The sequence below is a fragment of the Adiantum capillus-veneris genome, chromosome 11 (genome assembly GCF_014529385.1).
Source record: "Adiantum capillus-veneris isolate H3 chromosome 11, ASM1452938v2, whole genome shotgun sequence".
NCBI lineage: Eukaryota > Viridiplantae > Streptophyta > Polypodiopsida > Polypodiales > Pteridaceae > Adiantum > Adiantum capillus-veneris.
The window spans coordinates 111583326-111602576 of NC_140941.1; the positions used below are offsets into that span (position 1 = coordinate 111583326).

At 45.9% G+C, this 19251-nt stretch overlaps 1 protein-coding gene across 1 annotated transcript in view; it reads right to left on the reverse strand.

Moving 5' to 3' along the window:
• The window catches only part of LOC147447829 (5'-3' exoribonuclease 4-like), a 174556-nt gene that overhangs the window by 12926 nt on the left and 142379 nt on the right, over positions 1–19251 (reverse strand). Inside the window, exons 14-18 of the mRNA XM_086523576.1 lie at positions 7615–7743; positions 7454–7530; positions 7333–7373; positions 6974–7048; positions 6733–6878 (exon numbers count right to left, since the gene is read on the reverse strand). Coding sequence (XP_086379702.1) covers positions 6733–6878; positions 6974–7048; positions 7333–7373; positions 7454–7530; positions 7615–7743 — 468 coding nt within the window. The remainder of the gene's footprint in view (positions 1–6732; positions 6879–6973; positions 7049–7332; positions 7374–7453; positions 7531–7614; positions 7744–19251) is intronic.

A 19251-nucleotide genomic window follows, 5' to 3' on the forward strand; every position in this document is an offset into this window, starting at 1 on the left:
AGAAACTACCGTACTATTATGATTGGACACACATTGGCATGGTTGTATGCATCTATCCTTGAGCAGCAGTTGAGCAGATGGGAAGAAAGTGAAGGCATACGAGCAACGCGACAGGACGATTTTAGGAGAGGCTTCTCCACTCTTGACCATATTCTGACACCCACAGCCATCATTAAGGAGGGTAGGGCACATGGGAGACGGATTTATTGTAGCTTTGTGGATTTCTGCAAAGCATTTGACATGGTGCCCAGAGCCAAATTAATGCACAAACTACAAGAGATGGGAGTGCCCATTGAGTTGATTTGGGGGATCATGGCTCTATACAGATCAGTGGTGGGACATGTACGCACTCTAACGCGGATATCTAATTTAATTCACTCCATTATTGGAGTGAAACAAGGCTGTCCATTGTCTCCTCCTCTATTTGGTATGTATATAGATGAGGTTTCTGATTACATTGAACGAGAGGGTGACAGAGGTGCGGAGCTGGCAGGTACATGAATTCCATTGTTGTTATATGTTGATGATATTGTGTTAATCTCTAACTCACCGCCAGAGAGTATGCAACGACACTTGGATGCATTACATAGCTTTGTGGAGAATAGTGGATTGTGTGTAAACCTTGGTAAAACCAAGGTTATGGTGTTTACACATCGCAATGGATCAGGAGATCAACCCCTACATTCACTTATGGTTAGGAGACTGTGGACACAGATGCATATACTTATTTTGGGGTAGTCTTCACTGGGCCAAAGTTTTCTTTGGAGAGAGCAGCAGAGACTAGACTGACTAGAGCGTATGCGGCCTTGGGAGGATGTGTTCATGTGTTCTAGGAACCCCGAACAAAGATCTAGCTCTTTAATACCTTGGTAGCTTCAGCTATGCTCTATGGGGTTCAGGTTTGGGACCCTCTGTGGGTCAGGATCGGTGGAGAGGCCCTTGGTATCTATGATCTCTTGATTGATTAGAGCCAAGGCCTCCGTGCCCTCTGTGGGTCAGCATGGGTGGAGAGGCCCTTGGTATCTATGATCTCTCGACAGAGCCAAGGCCTCCGTGCCCCCCCCCCCCCCCCCCCCCATGGAGATAGAGGAGCTTGCCAGATCAATCTCCTTTATGCACAGCTTATGGGATATGCCAAATTGGTCCTTGAGGCCGAATACCAGCATACAAGCATGATGTGTCCCCTTGTAAAGCTAATTGACTGGAGGAATCAAGGGCCAATCTGGTATATCTGTCTCTAGTAGTATCCCATAAGCAGTGCATACGGGAGACTAATCTGGTAAGCGCCCCTATCTCCATAGGGGGGTGCTAACTCCCCTCTAATGATCTCATGTAGCAAGGAGGCCTTGGCTCTTATCAATCGAGAGATCATAGATACCAAGGACCTCTCCGTACCTCTCCACCATACCTCACCCACAAAGGATCCCCAAAACCTGAACCCCAAAGACCATAGTTGAAGCTACAAAGGTATCAAAGAGACAGAGCTTCGTTCGGGGTTCCTGGAACTGAACCTGCGAACACATCCTCTCCAATCCTCCCAAAGCCGCATACGCACTGGTTAGTCTAGTCTCTGCTACTCTCTTCAAAGAAAACTTTGGCCCAGTGAAGACTACCGCAAGATAAGTGTATGCATCTGTGTACCCCGCAGTCTCATGAGGTGTTGATCTCTTGATGAGAGATTTGATTTGATTTGGTATTAACGTCCGCAGGGGCTAGAAATGACCCATGGGACCTCAAAGTGATACATAGTCTCCCCTCACGGGGGTGTATGGTGTGGTGTGTGTTATTCTCTTTTTGTGTTCCTATGAGTGTCTTTTGATGCTCAAGTATGCAGGTGAGGTATGTTCCGAGAGCTATAGGGGAGGGGTCTGTCTTGGATAATAGGTCCGCAAAGGTAGAGCAACCGCTTAGAAGTGGTTGAAAATTAGCCCGGATGTGAGAGTACTCTGGGCATTCCAATGTCACATGTGCTTCATCTTCGGGAGCTTGCATTCTACATGATGTGCATTTCCGTTTAGAAGCATCAATTTTCAGCCAGCCCTCTGTTTCTATTTTGAGCATATGTGACCTTGTGCGCATCAAAGAGATGGCTCTTCGTGCCATGTGGGGCATGGGTGTTCGTATGTGGGCCTGGGCTTCCATTGGGTTTGTGCTATAGCCTTCCCAATACTTTGTGTTGACATGCTTGCAATAGTATTCAAATTTCGAGCGGTGTTGCGCTGTCTTCCACTTGGTGTGGAGGCTATTTAGTAATGCTATTTCAAAATTCAGCATATGTTCTCCCTCCTTGCCCTCCTCAATAGGCATGTCCACATATGCCTCTACATTCCATTTAGCGAACCATTTCTTAATGTCATGTATGAGGCTCGATGACAGAAATTTGCTTTTTTTTTTTGTCTTTTGCGGCGCACATCCCGTTTCCCATGCAATGCGGGGGATTCGAGTAGTAGGCATCACTTTGACCTTCATGATATACGTGTACATTTTTTGCAATGCTTTCATTTCTAGTGGTCTCTTGCCTGTCTCCAAGAGTAGCACAGAGTATGGTGTCGTCTTTTTGACCCCCATGTGTCGACATAGAAACTTTTTCTGAATTTTTTCAATTTCATTCCATGTGTGGGCTGAAATGCTTGCTCCCCACATTTCCACTCTGTAGAGGATGGCTTGCACTACGCATGTCTCAAAAATGGTCGCTTTTATCTCCCATCTTTTTATGCTCCTTTGTGTGCACATGTTTTCAAATTGATAGTACTTGGCATGGCCGATGTCAATTCTATTATGTGCGAGCATAGTTGCACGGGATGTCAATCCCCAAGTACTTGAAACTGTCGACTTTCTCAATTTGTTTCCCTTGATACATGAGGGGGGCGTGGATATCCATCTTACGTTTACAATCATGAACTTTGTTTTGTCTACATTGATTGATAGACCCACAAAGAGAGAGAGAGAGAGAGAGAGAGAGAGAGAGAGAGAGAGAGAGAGAGAGAGAGAGAGAGAGAGAGAGAGAGAGAGAGAGAGAGATGAACACCTATGAGAACAAAGAGTTAAATCATGGTGAATTTGATACAAGGTCTAGATAAAAAGAAAGAAACTAACTAAACAGAAACACTACTAGAGTTGTAAAAGGTGGGTATCAAGAGCCCGAGGGGTACATATACAAAAGGTGGGTGTGTCTCAGAGAATGTATGCAAAATGGTGGATATGTGTGTATCAAAATCCGGAGATGGTTGGCATTGATCCGTGGATGATACTGTCGATGTCCTCCATGGTAAGTCTCCATAGGGCATCTCCCATGTATGACCAATAGAGATCTGATCCTCTGCTGCAACCTCATCAGGCAATGGGAGCACCTCCTCATTCTAGGCCTCCGGCGATCTCCCTAGCTCTGCTACTCGATCACTCAATATACCTTTGCTAGTGATATGCCTTGTAATTCCTCCTCTTTCGCTGCTCTCGTCTCTTCTCAATCTCTGGACACTGAATCTCCAGTAGATAGTGTCAAAGAACAGGAACCAAGAACGGGGTCGGGACGACATAAGTTAGGGAATGTCGTCGATGCCCAAAACAACAAAAATAAAAATCATTTTTATTTTTTTGAGCTACACATATGTTCCATAGAGCTAATAACCAAGCCTCATGGCAATGAATTATGAGAGTAGAGAGGGATAGTGATCCTCAAACAATGAAGCTTGAGGAGGCCAAGCTCAAGGCCCTCTTTTTGTAAGCTATGGGGGCCTCCAAAAGTGGCTCTGAAGGAGCCCAAAAGCCATGGTGAAATTGGCCCTAAATATGTGATAAGATATTTTCTAAAAATCTGCCCAGTTTTTCAAAAAGAAAAATGTTGGCCATTCCTTGTCTCGTTCCGGACAACCGTCCATTCCGAACGCCATTTGGAACATGGTCCCCTGTGACCCCACCATTCAAGCATCCGGCCATCAATTCCCTTCCATTGCAATTTGGAACAGTTGTTCCCCATTCCAAAGCCTCCATTCCCCATTTCCTTGTTTCTATGGCTGGCACAGCTTGGCCTCACCTGAGATGCCTCGAAATCTTCCAATCTCGATCTCCAATTGATGTGATGATGTCCAAATCTATCCAATAGCACATCGTAAGCCGTGGAACAAGTGAATGTCTATATAGGCAGGCTTAGATAAGAAACCATCCTCTATAAATTCTCTTTGTATGTAGTCATCTTTGTGCCCAGCCCATGTATAGGCTGCCTCCATGTCCTCTAGGTATCCAACTAAAACAGATCTTGTCATATATAGGTATGGTGACCTCCCTTTGTGTCAAAGAGAGAGAAGGAGGTGCATGTAAAAAATATTGAAAGGGGGGGCGCTTGCCCATAGAGAAACCATGTAGCTCAAACCATGCTGCCATTTGTGCATACCAACATGATGTATCTCTCTGAGCTCTCAAGTGCTGTGAGGACTCCAAATCCAGCTAAGCATAACAATCTTGTGGGAGCTCCCATAAGCTGTGTATGAATGTCACTAATCTCGTAAGAGCCTCCACTACCAGAGGAGGGGCAACCAGCTTTGCTCGGATGATCACATGGGGAGCCAAGGCCTTAGCCTTGATCATCCTAGAGATCATGGAGATAAGTGGCCTCTCCATGTCTCGCCACCCATCTGTAAATCCATGCTAACGACTATGATGATCTACTGAGGGTCCCCATATCTCCACTCCAGCCTGTCGAGCTAGTGGTCACGAGGAACAACCTATAGCATAGCTGAGGCAACTAGTGTATCAGAAAGCCATAGCTTGGGGCGAGGCTCTTGGAACTCAACCTGTAAACACATCCTCTCCAAACCTCCCAAAGCTGCGTATGCTCTAGTAAGGCCTCTGCCGCTCTGCTCATGGAGAAAATCGGGCCACTAAAAACCACTCCAAGGTAACTGTACATATCAGCATACTCCACTCAGTCTTGTCCATAAGAAAAATTGGGTGCTGATCGCCTGCCCCATTGCACTGTAGTATTGAATACCATAACCTTGGTCTTTCCAAGGTTAACAAATATACCACTATCCTACACAAAGGTGTGTAAAGCATCAAGATGGTGCTGCATTCCAATATGAGATAAGCACAATATCATCCCCATACAACAATTGGGATATCCATGTCCCTGCTAACTACACTCCTCTGTCACCCTCCCTCTCTATGTCGTCTGAAGCCTCATCCACATAGATGCCAACAAGGGAATGTTCTCTTAGCATCCCCGGAGCTGTACAGGCACTCCCAGCTCCTGCAATCTGCACATCAATCTGCCCCTCAGAACTGTATCAAAAGCTTTGCGATAATCCCAAAAGCTACAATAAGTCCTACCATGAAATCTGGCCTCCTCATTGATAGCTCGTAGTGTGAGAATGTGATGTAGGGTAGCGAAACCCCTCCTGAAACCAACCCGGCTTGGCGCTCGGATGCCCTCTCTCTTTGCCCATCTGCTCAACTCATGCTCAATGATGGATGCATATAATCTGGCTAGTGTGTGTCTAATCATGATAGTGCGGTAATGCCCAGGCAAACTAGGGTCTCCAGATTTGGAAATAGGTACATTTATGGACATGCTCCAAGTATTAGGGAAACCTCACACATAGCTCTAAATACATGAATGCAAGAAGATCAGACAAAAGATCCTTCGCATTTATAAAATGCTCAGCTACCAAGCCATTAGGATCATATGCTCTCCTATCCTATCAATAGCCTTCTTTACCATCTCTGCAGTAAAGAAAGTGCCAGGGCATGCCTTGGTGGATCTGGCAATGACTGCCGGTTCGGGACCATGTAGAGATAAGTAGCATACTCACCCCATATGTCTGTACATGTAATAGCTGGTGCTGGGGAGTGCTCACGAAACAATATCCATACACCTGAGCTAGGTAAGCTCTCTTCCTTTGTTGCACAAGATGCCGAAAGGGTATCTGCAACTATCTGTGAGTGATGACACCCATGAACACCTCCCTTTTTAGTCTGACTCTCGTCCCTTTGCACTCCTCATCATACCATTTGTTCAGGGGCATCTTCCCAAGACAAGGTCTCTCTGAAGGGTGGCTATATGGGAAGGCATGTGTTGCTGCATCATGTAATGTCTCTGTCAGAACTTCAGTGAGTTCACAATAAGGGCACCTTGGTTCCTCCACGCAGAGGTGCATGTATATCTCATCAATATAGACAGAGTCTTTCTCCCTCGTAAACATATAGCTAGTGGGCCTGGGTGCCTGTGCCGGTGCAGCTACACTGTAAGAGAATATAAGCATAAAAGTCAGGACATTGAGAAGGGCCCATCACACCAAAAGCAGGGGCTGGATAATGTCATGATGTCTTATTAGCAGACAAAGTAACAACCTAAACACGGACATGTGACAACTTAGAAGAATGCTTCTCAAGCAGCAGATCGCTCAGGTTAATAAGCTATAATGGCTCAAAACTCATGATCAAAAGGCACACGTGTAGTTTGACTCTACTTAGGGTGACTCCTAGACATGGAGGTACACCTTAAGCTAGGCCTGCAGACAATCGATACAGGCTACTAAGGTTAATATACCATGACTTAAAAAACCTGGAAGGGCTCCCATTTAGGCAGCAATTACCCAGCCTGTACGCCCATGCCTGTCCTGGTTCTCAAGTGTGTTTGAGCTCAAATATGTTAAAACCCTGGGAACCCCGGATACTCAAACCTACTGTTAAGAGTTAAATACCAAAATAAAAAGACAACAAGAAATTGCATCGAACCTAATAAAAGGATTCAAAGGTTCTAGTTGTAGATTCTCTCTTTGCACAAGTTTATTTTGGAGAATACGAATGCATCCTCCAAGAGGATGACCACTTTCCACAGCAAGTATATCTGGTCTTTCACTGTTTCTGTAACGTTCGGTCTCCTGTCAATGATTGTACATCCAGTCAGCAACCAAAAACAACCTTCAATGATGGGCAAAGCAGCTATTAACTTTCTTACAGCAGCAGCAAAACTAACCGTCAAAGATCCTTCTAGCTTGCTCGTTTGCGCAAGAAGCCGGTCTTCCTCAATAAATGGTAATTTCGCAACCCCCTGTTTCAAAAGGAGACACACCTTCAGGATGTCATAAAGCCTCCCGTTATGAGTCCAAAGTTAGTGCGATTGTTCAACTGCACAAGCTATATATTTTATATTTTCTAAAAGTGAGGTTTGCAAAAATATAAGGGAAACAAAAGACCATTCACACCCAGTGAAGCTGTCAGGATAAAAGCCCTAAACCCTAAACACTACAGCAAAGGACTACATATGAGGTTAACTACTGATTGACCACAACAGCCTAAGGACTCACTCGATTTAAAACTTTTATAAAGCTATACCTGCCAAGAAAGTCGTTTCCCATTCATGTCAATTTCAAAGCCTGCATTGAGGGGGGGGAAATGCTCAATTTAGTCAAAAGAATAGTATACTAAAGCTCAAAAGTGCTGCTCAGTTTCTTACTTGTAGGATAAAAGTCAATAATAGGTGAGTCCGGATCAGTCATGAGTAACCTATATTTCTCTGGAAGGGCAGCTGCACTGTGATGAAAGTAAGAGATCCACTTTGAGTGTCCCACGACAGTTGAAAAACTTCAGCTGAATTTGAATGTTACTCTACTTCACCTTGCAGAAGGCAGAACTCCCATTAGTTGATCAAACGGCTTGAAAGGTTTTCCCAAAGAAAACTGAATACTCAATTGAGTCAGGTTCGTGAGGTCAGAAGCGAATGGGGCATAATGATAAGGAAAAAACCTGCAAAGGGCACATAATGAAACGGGAAAATCTCAATCTCTCTCTCTCTCTCTCTCTCTCTCTAGAGCAGACACTGGACACCCGGAGGAGTTACTACCATAGCAGAGCTCGCCGCCTCACGCCAGAGGCACACTGATCGATCGGGCGACCGAGCTGGGGAGATCCAGACGCCTGCGACTACGGAGGACTACACAACACCGACGGAGGCTGCATCAGAGGATTCGGATCACTTTGGCCCGACATGCACGACGCCCGGTCAGACTACTGACCATGGAGGAGATTGATGAGATCCGCCAGCGACCGATGCTGGATCTCTTGTGATTTTAGCTATCCCAGCTAGCTGATTAGTTCACACCTTGGAGTTTAGGATTCCATAGTAGTCATTTTGTCATATTGTCATTGTCATTTTCATTTCATTTTGTTACTTTTGTTACTCGGACTTTGTATCAGATCCATCACATTGTAACTTTTAGGTCTCATGGGTAACTTTGGCCTTTTGAAGACGTTAATATAACATTTCATTTCATTTCTCTCTCTCGTGCGCGTGCGGATGAGGGGGCCTGCTCGACATCGACGTAGATCGCGATAGAGGATCCATACCATACTGGCGCGACATAGGAGCCGTCCCAACAGAGTGCTTACCTTGGAGGACATTGAACCTCTATAGCCTTTTGGATATCGATGTATATGTATATGATGCCTCGAATGTCAGAGAGCTCCATCGTATCAGCTCACCCTTTGTATTCCCCTTGTATCAGCTTTCACCCCACCCCTACCCACTATTTCTTTTCAGTTCTTTGTACTTTTTGTACCCAGATCTGGTATTAAATTCACCACATGTAACCTTTTGGTCTCATAGCTCACTTTGGCCTTTTGAAGACGTTAATATTACATTTCATGTCATCATCTCTCTCTCTCTCTCTCTCTCTCTCTCTCTCTCTCTCTCTCTCTCTCTCTCTCCAACTCCTGGCGACGAGGGGTCCCTCAACCTCCAATTCTCCTCCGAAGAGGCAAGAACATCTTTCATTAGGAAACGATGATTCTACAAGAACTCACGGGTCCCCCATCTACCTAGAAGACGACGAATACGAGTAGAACATAAACACCCTTGCATGCCTAGGGTTCTTAAAGTACGTGAAGAAAGGAAGACGTGTCACGTGACACATCCAACCCTATGTGTCCGTGGAGAAGCTACAGCATGATCAGGGTTCAGTCAATCCAGTCAAGTCTAGATTAGAAGTGATCTGGCACTTTTGTGAGTCTATTCGAAGACCGTGCATGCCCAGTCACTTAGTGTAGATGCATATCCTCTGGTTGCACACAGCATGATCATCAGTATTCCCTTCAAAATCCATCAGATTCCATCGGGGAATTTTCCAATGCATTTAGCCTATTTTTGGTATTTTTCCCTTATTATTTTTAAGCGACTTTCCAGCAAAAGTTGGTAGGGCAATTTTGCTAAGTTAATATATAAGCAAACCCAAGTTAGCACTTTCTCGCAGAAGAGGCAGCAGAAGCTTCCCGCTCAACAGGAACCTTCTCAACAGGAACCTTCTCAACAGGAACCCCCAGCGTTTTTGGTCCTCTTCATCGCCAAGACCTCATTCAGCCTAGCGTTTTCAGTTTCCCCCATCAACCATAGCCCGGCGGTTGCAGATTTGCTTCATCGCCAATCTCCCCATGACCTTGGCGTTTTCAGCCTTGCAACATCGCCAACAATCCCAGATGGTCCAGCGTTTTCACTAACGCTAGCAATCAGCCCAGCGTTTTTGGTTTTCAGCCCTATTGTAGCAGATGAGCAGTGTTTTCAGTAGTTAAGATTAGCAGCAGATTCAGCCCTAGTTGGTTGCAAAAGATAGCCATTTTCAGCCCTCGAAAACGCAACCAAAACAGTCATTTTCAGCCACCCAAAACAGCCCAAAGATTAGCAGAAATTCAGCAGTTAGAAGACCACAGATTTCAGCCCTAAAGTTGTCGTCGTCATCCCCGTCGTCATCATCGGCATAGTCCCCACTTGCATCAGTCCATTGCATCGTCATTGTACCACTTTGTGCAATCATAAGTAGACTACTCTCGCCGACGAGAGTGGGGCCTTCGGAGAAGGGTTTTACAACGTCTCTGGTGTCGTATCTCTCTTCTCTCTTCTCTCTATCTCTCAGTCTCATACACTTGCACGCACAGTGTCCATTCACTTTGTTTGTGATCATAGCACTTTCCATTAAGAACGGAAGGCTCTCCCTTCCATAAGAACTAAAAGGAACCTTGAGCACAGTTCGGAGCACTCATCTTGAGCAAAGCGCAAACAATCATTCCGCTGCACCTAACATTGGTATCAGAGCTTTGGCAGTGTTGTGTATTACTCAAGGAAAGAACCACAAGAACCACACGAATTTTTTTTGCTTGTTGAGGTCGCACGAACCCAAGTTCGCTTGGGTGTGTCGATTCCTAATCGTGTTTTGTTGAAGAGTGACAGGAATCCCACGAAAGAAGGGCTTGTCCAGCCTCCCCTTGTGTCTCTTTTCACTCATTGAGAGCGGACCGTGCACTTAGTGGCCGGCCAATCGACGTGAGGTGGAAAAAAGCAACCTTGGTGTGAGCGCAAGGTTGCCAAGGGGTGCGCCCGCGGAAAGGAGTAGAACTCGGGTGAAGAAAAGATCCTTCTCAAACACGGTTTGCAAGCTAAAGAAAACCTCAAGAATCCCAAGATCCTCAAGAACCCAAGTTCCTCGTGAACTTAAGAACCAAAGATCATAGTGCATGGTCGTCACCCGAAGCGGAATGGATACTTCGCATACTGGTGATGAGCATGAGAGAGGCGGCGAAGATTTTTCCCCACTAGGAGTCTTTTTCGACCCTCCCCCTTTGCCATCTACGCCACCAAGTGTATTGCACCCTATGGAGGAAATGGTCAAGCAGATGATGGCCATGATGGACAAACAAGAAGCAAATCGCCTTGCTAAGGACCGCGAGCAAGAAGCAAATCGCCTTGCTTTAGAACGCGAGCGCAACGAACGCAAAGAAAGAAAACAACAAAGAAAGGCGGAAGAGGTAGCACAAAACGCGGTCTTCGAGGCCAAGCGTACAGCTCAAAGATTGGCTTTGGAGATCGAGCGTGAGGCTATACAAGCACTACGCACTCAAGAATTGCTTCGACAAGTACTTGCCTCGAAGACCGAACCACCCAAAGATTGTGGAAGTTCCTCAAGTGGTGCAAGCCACGATGCGGATTCCAACCATCCAGTCACAGAGAAGTCGACTTTCAGTACGTATGATGGTAAGATGGATGCTACGGTTATTCATTCTTGGTTGCATCAATTTAATGCTTATTTTGCAACAACTAAGAAGACAAGAAATAGCAAAGTTTTGACCGAAGCTATGTACCTTGCCGGTGATGCCATTAATTGGTACCACGCATGGCAAGAGGCACAGTTAACCGCGCACCTAGAGGCGCGGTTTATGCCACCTTAGTATCTCGCACGATTGAAGGACGATTGGCGTGCTCTCAAGGAAAATGGCATACCAGTCATGTCTTTTTCTAATCGTGTTTTGCAACTAGGCACTCAATTTCGAAATCGGATGATAAGCACAAAGAGGCTTTTCTCTTTGGATTGGATGAGTATATCAAGTACGATGTCGAGGTGCTCGATCCAATCGATCTCAACAAGGCGATAGCGATTGCTCTCGCACAAGAGATGAAACACAACAAGGGAAAGCCTAAGGAGAACAAGACGTCCACATGTACCTCGTAGACTTCTCAGAACCCTCAAAACGGTAAGATTGGTATGACTGGTAACTCTTATAACCAATCCTCCAACAGTCTCTTAGAAAAGAATTCTTCCAATGAATCTAAGGGTAAGCCTAACACAATTGCTAAACCTAAGCTTACTCCATATGAAAAGATAGCACAAGGAATTGTAGGAGGATACATCACGTCCGAAGAGCAAAGCACCTATTCTACGGAAGGTCGTTGTTTTCATTGTCACATTAAGGGTTACATAAAAAGAACATGTCCTAAGCTTGAATCGAATGAATCTAAAGAATCCACACAACCCACTTTCTCTGTCAATGCAATTAATGATAACACGAGTGTGTCCCAAGTTTCTCATGACCCTCCCATTGATGATTCTCTCATTAAATGTTATGGTCGTACGTCGGGGCAACGTTTTGTCATATTGTTTGACCCAGGTAGTATGCATGATGTGATCAGTCCCTCTCTTGTTGAGAGAGCCCGCCTCGAAGTTAGTCCAAGATCTCCTATGGAGGTCTCTGGTTTTCTTCCCGGTATGGACGCTCTCATCACAGAGGAATGCCTTGATGTGTTCTTTGCAATTCAAAAAGCTGCCTTCACTAGAAGATTTGTTGTTTCTCCTCTCTCAGGATGTGATATGATTTTGGGCATTCGATGGTTTCGTGAAAATAACCCTCTCATGGATTTTTCGGCTAACACAACTCTCAATGCCACAAGTGATTCTCCTACTGTCATTCATGGAGAGGACATTGTTCATTCTCCATCTCTCATTGCTAATATGCAGGACAAGATTGAACAGATTCATGCAACGGAGACTCTCTCAGTCTCTTTTTCTCCAAAGCATGACACACAGGATTTGCATGATTATGAGAAGCATGATGATTTGATTGATAATGACAAGCATGATGATTTGGATGACAAAGACAAGCATGATGATTTGCATGATCAAGATGTGATTTCTCACAAGCATGATGAATTGCATGAAGATGATGTGATTGTTCACATGGATGATGTGTTAGTGCATGCTTTTTCTAGCGAAGCTAACCTCGTTGCAGACTCGATCAATCACGAAGGATAGATCTTGGCTCTCGAGCCTAGATCCAAAGAACCCTCACAGCAAGTATTATGTGTTCGCATGATTGATACGCACACATTGTTCAAATTAGCTTTCGTGATCGTTTCCTGTATTTTTAGTCAGCATCCTTCTGTGAACCCTTTTCCTAGGCATGCCATATTGTATGTTGAGCACGTTTCTCTCATGGATGAGCACGAACATATGCGGATTTTTCATGAAAAGCTGAAAAGTATGTATGTAAGGAAGTCACATTCCATGTCTCTTCCTTGGCATGACACAGTTTCCAAACGAGCACAAGAAAGTATGAGCACCAAGCATGGGCATTTCTGTTGTGAATTGCCACAGTTGATTGCTTTAGATCAGAAGAGCAAGATTCGATCTCATTGTTTGCATGTGTGTGGTGAACGGTTTAGTACTCCGTCTCTTTGTTCATCTACATTGCATGCACAGTCTTTGAGGAAGACAAGATTTTTTCCAGTCGCTTTACATGAAATAGGTATGTTCATGGTTTTGTGTTAGAAATGGTTTTAGGAATTTTCAGCCATGGAGATTCTTGAAGAAGAAAGAAGCATGAGATGAAGTTGAAGCATCGAAGGAGCCACAGAAGACTTTGTGTCGCTTTCGGCGCGGCCCAGAGAAGCAAGCATTGCAGACCTTTATGAAGTTCAAGTACCGCACGACCCACAGAGTCCCTTCCAAGATTCCGAATGGTTTTGGCGATCTCCCTTCACGTCATACAGTTCGGTACCAGTACCTCACTTTGAAAAGGAAGGGATGTCACGTGACACATCCAACCCTATGTGTCCGTGGTCAAGCTATAGCGTGATCAGGGTTCAGTCAGCCCAGTCAAGTCTAGATTAGAAGTGATCTGGCACTTTTGTGAGTCTATTCGTAGACCGTGCATGCCCAGTCACTTAGTGTAGATGCATATCCTCTGGTTGCACACAACATGATCATTAGTATTCCCTTCAGAATCCATCAGATTCCATCAGGGGAATTTTCCAGTGCATTTAGCCTATTTTCCCTATTTTTGGTATTTTTCACTTATTATTTTTAAGTGACTTTCCAACAAAAGTAGGTAGGGCAATTTTGCTAAGTTAATACATAAGCAAACCCAAGTTAGCACTTTCTCACAGAAGAGGAAGCAGGAGCTTCCCGCTCAACATGCAGCTTCTCAACAGGAGCCCCCATTAGTACCCCCAGCGTTTTTGGTCCTCTTCGTCGCCAAGACCTCACTCAGCCTAGCGTTTTCAGTTTCCCCCATCAACCATAGCCCGGCGGTTGCAGATTTGCTTCATCGCCAATCTCCCCATAACCTTGGCGTTTTCAGCCTTGCAACATCGCCAACAATCCTAGATGGTCCAACGTTTTCACTAACGCTAGCAGTCAGCCCAGCGTTTTTGGTTTCAGCCCTTATCGCAACAGATGAGCAACGTTTCAGCAGTTAAGATTAGCAACAGATTCAGCCCTAGTTGGTTGCAAAAGATAGCCATTTTCAGCCCTCGAAAACGCAGCCAAAACAGTCATTTTCAGCCACCCAAAACAGCCCAAAGATTAGCAGAAATTCAACAATTAGAAAACCACAGATTTCAGCCCTAAAGTTGTCGTCGTCATCCCCGTCATCGTCATCGGCATAGTCCCCGGTTGCATCAGTCCATTGCATCGTCATTGTACCACTTTGTGCAATCATAAGTAGACCACTCTTGCCGACGAGAGTGGGGCCTTCGGAGGAGGGTTTTACAACGTGTCTCGTGTCGTATCTCTCTTCTCTCTATCTCTCAGTCTCATACACTTGCACACACAGTGTCCATTCACTTTGTTTGTGATCATAGCACTTTCCATTAAGAACGGAAGGCTCTCCCTTCCATAAGAACTAAAAGGAACCTTGAGCACAGTTTGGAGCACTCATCTTGAGCAAAGCGCAAACAATCATTCCGTTGCACCTAACAAGACGGCATCATACAACAATGGCCGGGTCTTCATTGATGGCTAGGTCATTGCATAGGGACTCGCAACCTATGGGACACAGCATGAGCAGATTAACCTTGCTCTTCAGAACTGCAATGTGAACTATGGACCTAGAGCGACTAGAGGAGGTGATGAATTTTCCAGTCATTGTCCAAGTCATTGAGACACACGAGACCCCATAGAGTGCCTACCAAAAGTCCATGGATTCCAATGGGAGTCTACCCATCGGAAGTGTACACGCCAGAACACTTCTCGAGGGGGAGTGGCCGTACTCTTCGGACAAGAGTGACAGAGCGGGATACGGATTGTAGTACAACATCCAGAGGTCCATTTCTTTTGAATCCGCTTAAGGATTACACAGGAGCAAATTATATACATTGCCCTATGTTACTTTGCACCCGCATGCTCCATATTTGCTACCACTAACCAAGGGGAGTGTGGTGGGGGGGAGTCACCATACACATGCTTGATGGAGGAGATCTACACACAAGGAAGTTTTCCTCATGGGAGACTTCAATGCCCAGAAATGCAGCCAGCGATAAGAGACCTATGCTTTGAAGCCTGGAGGACCAAAAAAACTGCATCTATAAAGGAGGAGGACCTCATTCGATTCTACTAGACACAACCCATCCCACTGCCTATGGATGCCATTTATTCAGATTGGGCTCCCAACACCGTCTCATTATATAAAAAAGGATAGCACTTTGGCCTACGTATGGAGGTCTGACATGCATGCCACATGGAGTCATAGACTGGGGAGGAGGGAGTACAGTGGACTATATTACAGCAGCACGGGAGGCTACACTTCTCATTAGCTCTTTCACCATCACACCCATCCCCATCAAAGCCGACCATGCCTACCCATCTCGAGCCACCATCTCCCACGCACTTGCTACACCACACTCTACCATCCACTTCAAATGGGAACTAGCCCTTGTATAGTCAGCAGAGGTTCATGCGGGCCTTTGTTGGCTCGACCCATTTGCATCATTGCTCACACGTGCCTCCCAGAGCGCATCCGTCTACACATATCAGCCCTCAACTCGTTTCCATCCACTACTGACGCTGATCTCATTAGCTCTTTCACAATCCCACCCATCCCCATAGGAGCCAACCATGCCTACCTCTCTTTTTCTTTCGTTAAAGCCACCATCTCCCACGCACCTGCTACACCTACTCCACACTCTACCATCCACTTAAAACGGGAACTAGCCCCTATATACTCAACAGAGATTCACATGGACCTTTGTTGGCTACGAGCACAGAGTACAGAGCAGGAGGCTAGAAGACACATGAAGACTATGACCTACCGCAAGCGGCGAGCCTTCGAGGAGGCAAAGTAGCTTGACCTTTCCACCTATGCATGAGCATTGAATAGTGCGACTGCACGGCCAAGACTTTAAGAGCCCCACCCAAACAATGATTATGCAAAGAGGTGGTATGACTGAAACCGGCCCGTAGGGCCGTAGACATAGGCTTTCACCCGAAACTTTAGTTCAGACTCTAGGACACAGAGAAACTTTGCAAATAAAAACCTGTAACGGGAATTGATACTTCAAATACACACAGCTTGGAAGCTAGAGCGCTACCAAGCAGATGCCGACACCTGTTGGCCCCAGAGACTGGCGCCCCTTTCGGTATTTCTTTATTATATTCAACGAGGGAATAAAACCTGTGATTTCTTACAAGCTGCCCCACATAATCCAGGCTGAAAATGACCTGTTCTGGCTCGATTTTGGTAGCATAACCGTACTAGGACACTTCACAGACAATATCTCCTTGCAAAAAGTGACTTTCCCGACGCATATGGACACTTTGCAAAACCTGGCGAGAATCTGCAGCACGCTGAATTCTCTGTTTTCTGCCTTGAAAATGCACTCGCACAACGGTCCACTCGGGTCCCCGGACCTCCTTGGGGTATTACGGACCGTTAAGGGCTGAAACCCTAAACCTGCAGAAATACACAGCATGCTGTATTTCCCTGTTTTGGGCTCCGTTTTGCGAGCCGGTCGCATCCGTAGCAAGTCCTCGAGCTCTGCATCTGCAAGGCTACTTGCCCTTTGGATCGGACAAGATTTCTCATGTGAAATCTCCCTGATATCAACTGTACCTGCGGGGGATTGCAACTAGCTAATCAAGTGCCTGTGCAAGAGGCTCTTGCCCCGACAATCGAGCATGAACCCACACAATTGTACAAAGGTCAAATGAAGAGCCCTCTCGTGGGGCATCACATAATTGTACGAAGGGGGGAGAGAGTGCAGTGAATTCTGTGCAAGGCTTCAATTCTTGCACGTCACTGTACATAGAGGGTAGGCAAGCACACAATAGCTTTCGTACCTGTAACAATCCATCATACGGCTAAAAATGCAGCCCCACGTAAAATTTCAACGCCTCTCTCTCTCAAGCTGGAAATTGCCCAAAAATTTGCCAAATGACACTCATGCATGGTTTTCCCATTTTGCACCTTCCGACTCATGAGGTCCTTGGGCAACCTCTAGTCCTAGAGCCACTCAAGCCACAGCCTACCATCTCCACCTTCTTTACCACATATATGTTAACATGAGCCATATGTCAACTATAGCACCGCAAATCCACTGACCACATTGGACTACAAAGTGAGCACCTCATTTACACAACAAACACGATAGCCCCGTTAAGCTACCTCATTGATGGGGCAAAAGCGTGGAAGAAGAGACTACACTGCTGCTTTGTGGATTTCTGCAAAGCATATGATATAGTTCCATGTGAGAGGCTCTTTTAGCGCCTCTAGAGGTTGGGTGTATCTTCATAGATGACCTGGGCTATATATGCTTTATCTGAGCATGTAGCAGGGAGATGCCCCAAAGCCTTATCATGCCCTATTACTAGCCTTGTAGGTGTGAAGCAAGGATGCCCGCTCTCTTAGATCCTCTTCGGAATCTACATTGATGAGATCTTAAATTACATAATGTGATCTGTTGGCGAGGGTGCAGACCTTGGAGGTATCCCAATACACATCATGCTTTATGTGACAACATTATTTTGATCTTTGAAGCACAGGAGGGCTTACATCGACACCTTGAAGCTCTTGACGACTTTTGTACACAGAGAATTGATAGTGAACCTTGGGAAAACGTGGGTCATGATCTTTTGGACTTCAAGGACAATCAAGAGTGCACCCGTTTTTACGGCAACATGTGGATATGTATACTTGCAAGCCACATTTGCGAGCCGACGCAAGCACTTCACCATGGCAAAGGCGGCTACGGACACTCTCACCAGAGGATCTGCAGCTTTGGCCACGCTAGAGAGGAGATGTCATCAGACACACTTTCAAGAGCCCCGCACCAAGGAGCAATATGAGCTCCATCGCATACAAATCTGGGAGATCTAGGCCTAAAGAGATTTGCTCATATGTATGCCTGCTAGATCTCCCCTCCCCCCTTACCACATGACCACATTTTGTTACTTTGTACTTTTGTGCTTTCTCAATAGATGGAGGACACAAACATGTATATTTGATTTGTCTCATAGGCCGACTTCAGCCTCTACGACAGGTGAAAAGATGTCTCTCTCTCTCTCTCAAGAGTTGAGCGAGTCCATCAGCATGATCAACTGCCACCTCCTAGGTACTATCAACATACTCGACGCGCGTGTGCAACACAGGAAAGCACGATACATACATTCGAGGATCGTGTGAAGGCCCAAGATGAGGAAATCGCACTACTCAAGAAAGAGCTTGCAGAGGTGCGATCGTAGAATGTCCTCGAAGAGGGAGAGCTTCAACCCTCAGTAATTGAAGAGCTTAACACGATTAAGAAACAAGTGCGGGCCATCAAAGAAAGTAGGGAGCAACATAAAGAAATAACGACCTCGTGGATAGATGTCATCACAAAGACCCAACAAAAAGCAGAAAAGGCCGAAAAATGGATCGCGATTGTCAAGAAAGGGAAAGGCAAGGAAATAACCCCCACCCCCACACCAACCATCATCAACTTGACACTAGCAGAGGAGCAAAGGACACGTGTGCGGGCCTTACACGTAAGGATATGTTGCCTCAAAGACCAAGATAATGTGGAGGCAGAGGTGAAAGAACTCATGACTCCGGTGGGGGTCAACGAGTAGACGCATAAGACGGCCTGGAGAGTGGGCACAAAGAAAAGCGGGAGCAACGGAGCAACCTCGAAGGAAAGGGCACTCATTCTCCGCTTCCCCTCCATGGAAGCGAAGAAGGACCCTAAAGAAGACCGGCATCTTTCTTGGAGATGACCTCACCCCCTCGCACATTGCGCATATGCAAGAAGTAATACCGGAAATTAGAGCAGCAAGGGAAAAGGGGAAGATTGCTTTTTACAGAGATGGAAAGGTGGTGATATTGGAGCGACGTCCCACATGACGGTGAGAGACCTATGGGACCACAAAAAAGATGGCAACCTGGAATTGTAACGGGTCACTTTGTCTTGATGTAGGGACCTTTGAGGATAGCTTCACAGGGGGAGAGATCATCTTCTACTCTGAGACGCATTAAGTCCCTGGGCAATCCATGCCACAGGTGAGCGGGTATATATGGGAGACAGCCTACAGATAAGAGACCAGATCGAAGAACCGAGGACGACGCTCAAGGGGAGTGGCGGTTCTATTCAGGGAGGAGTTGCAACCATTGATATATATAGCGCGCAAGGATGAGCATGCTAGGTACATGTGGGTGAGGCTCAGGGCAGAGACGGGTAGATACCTC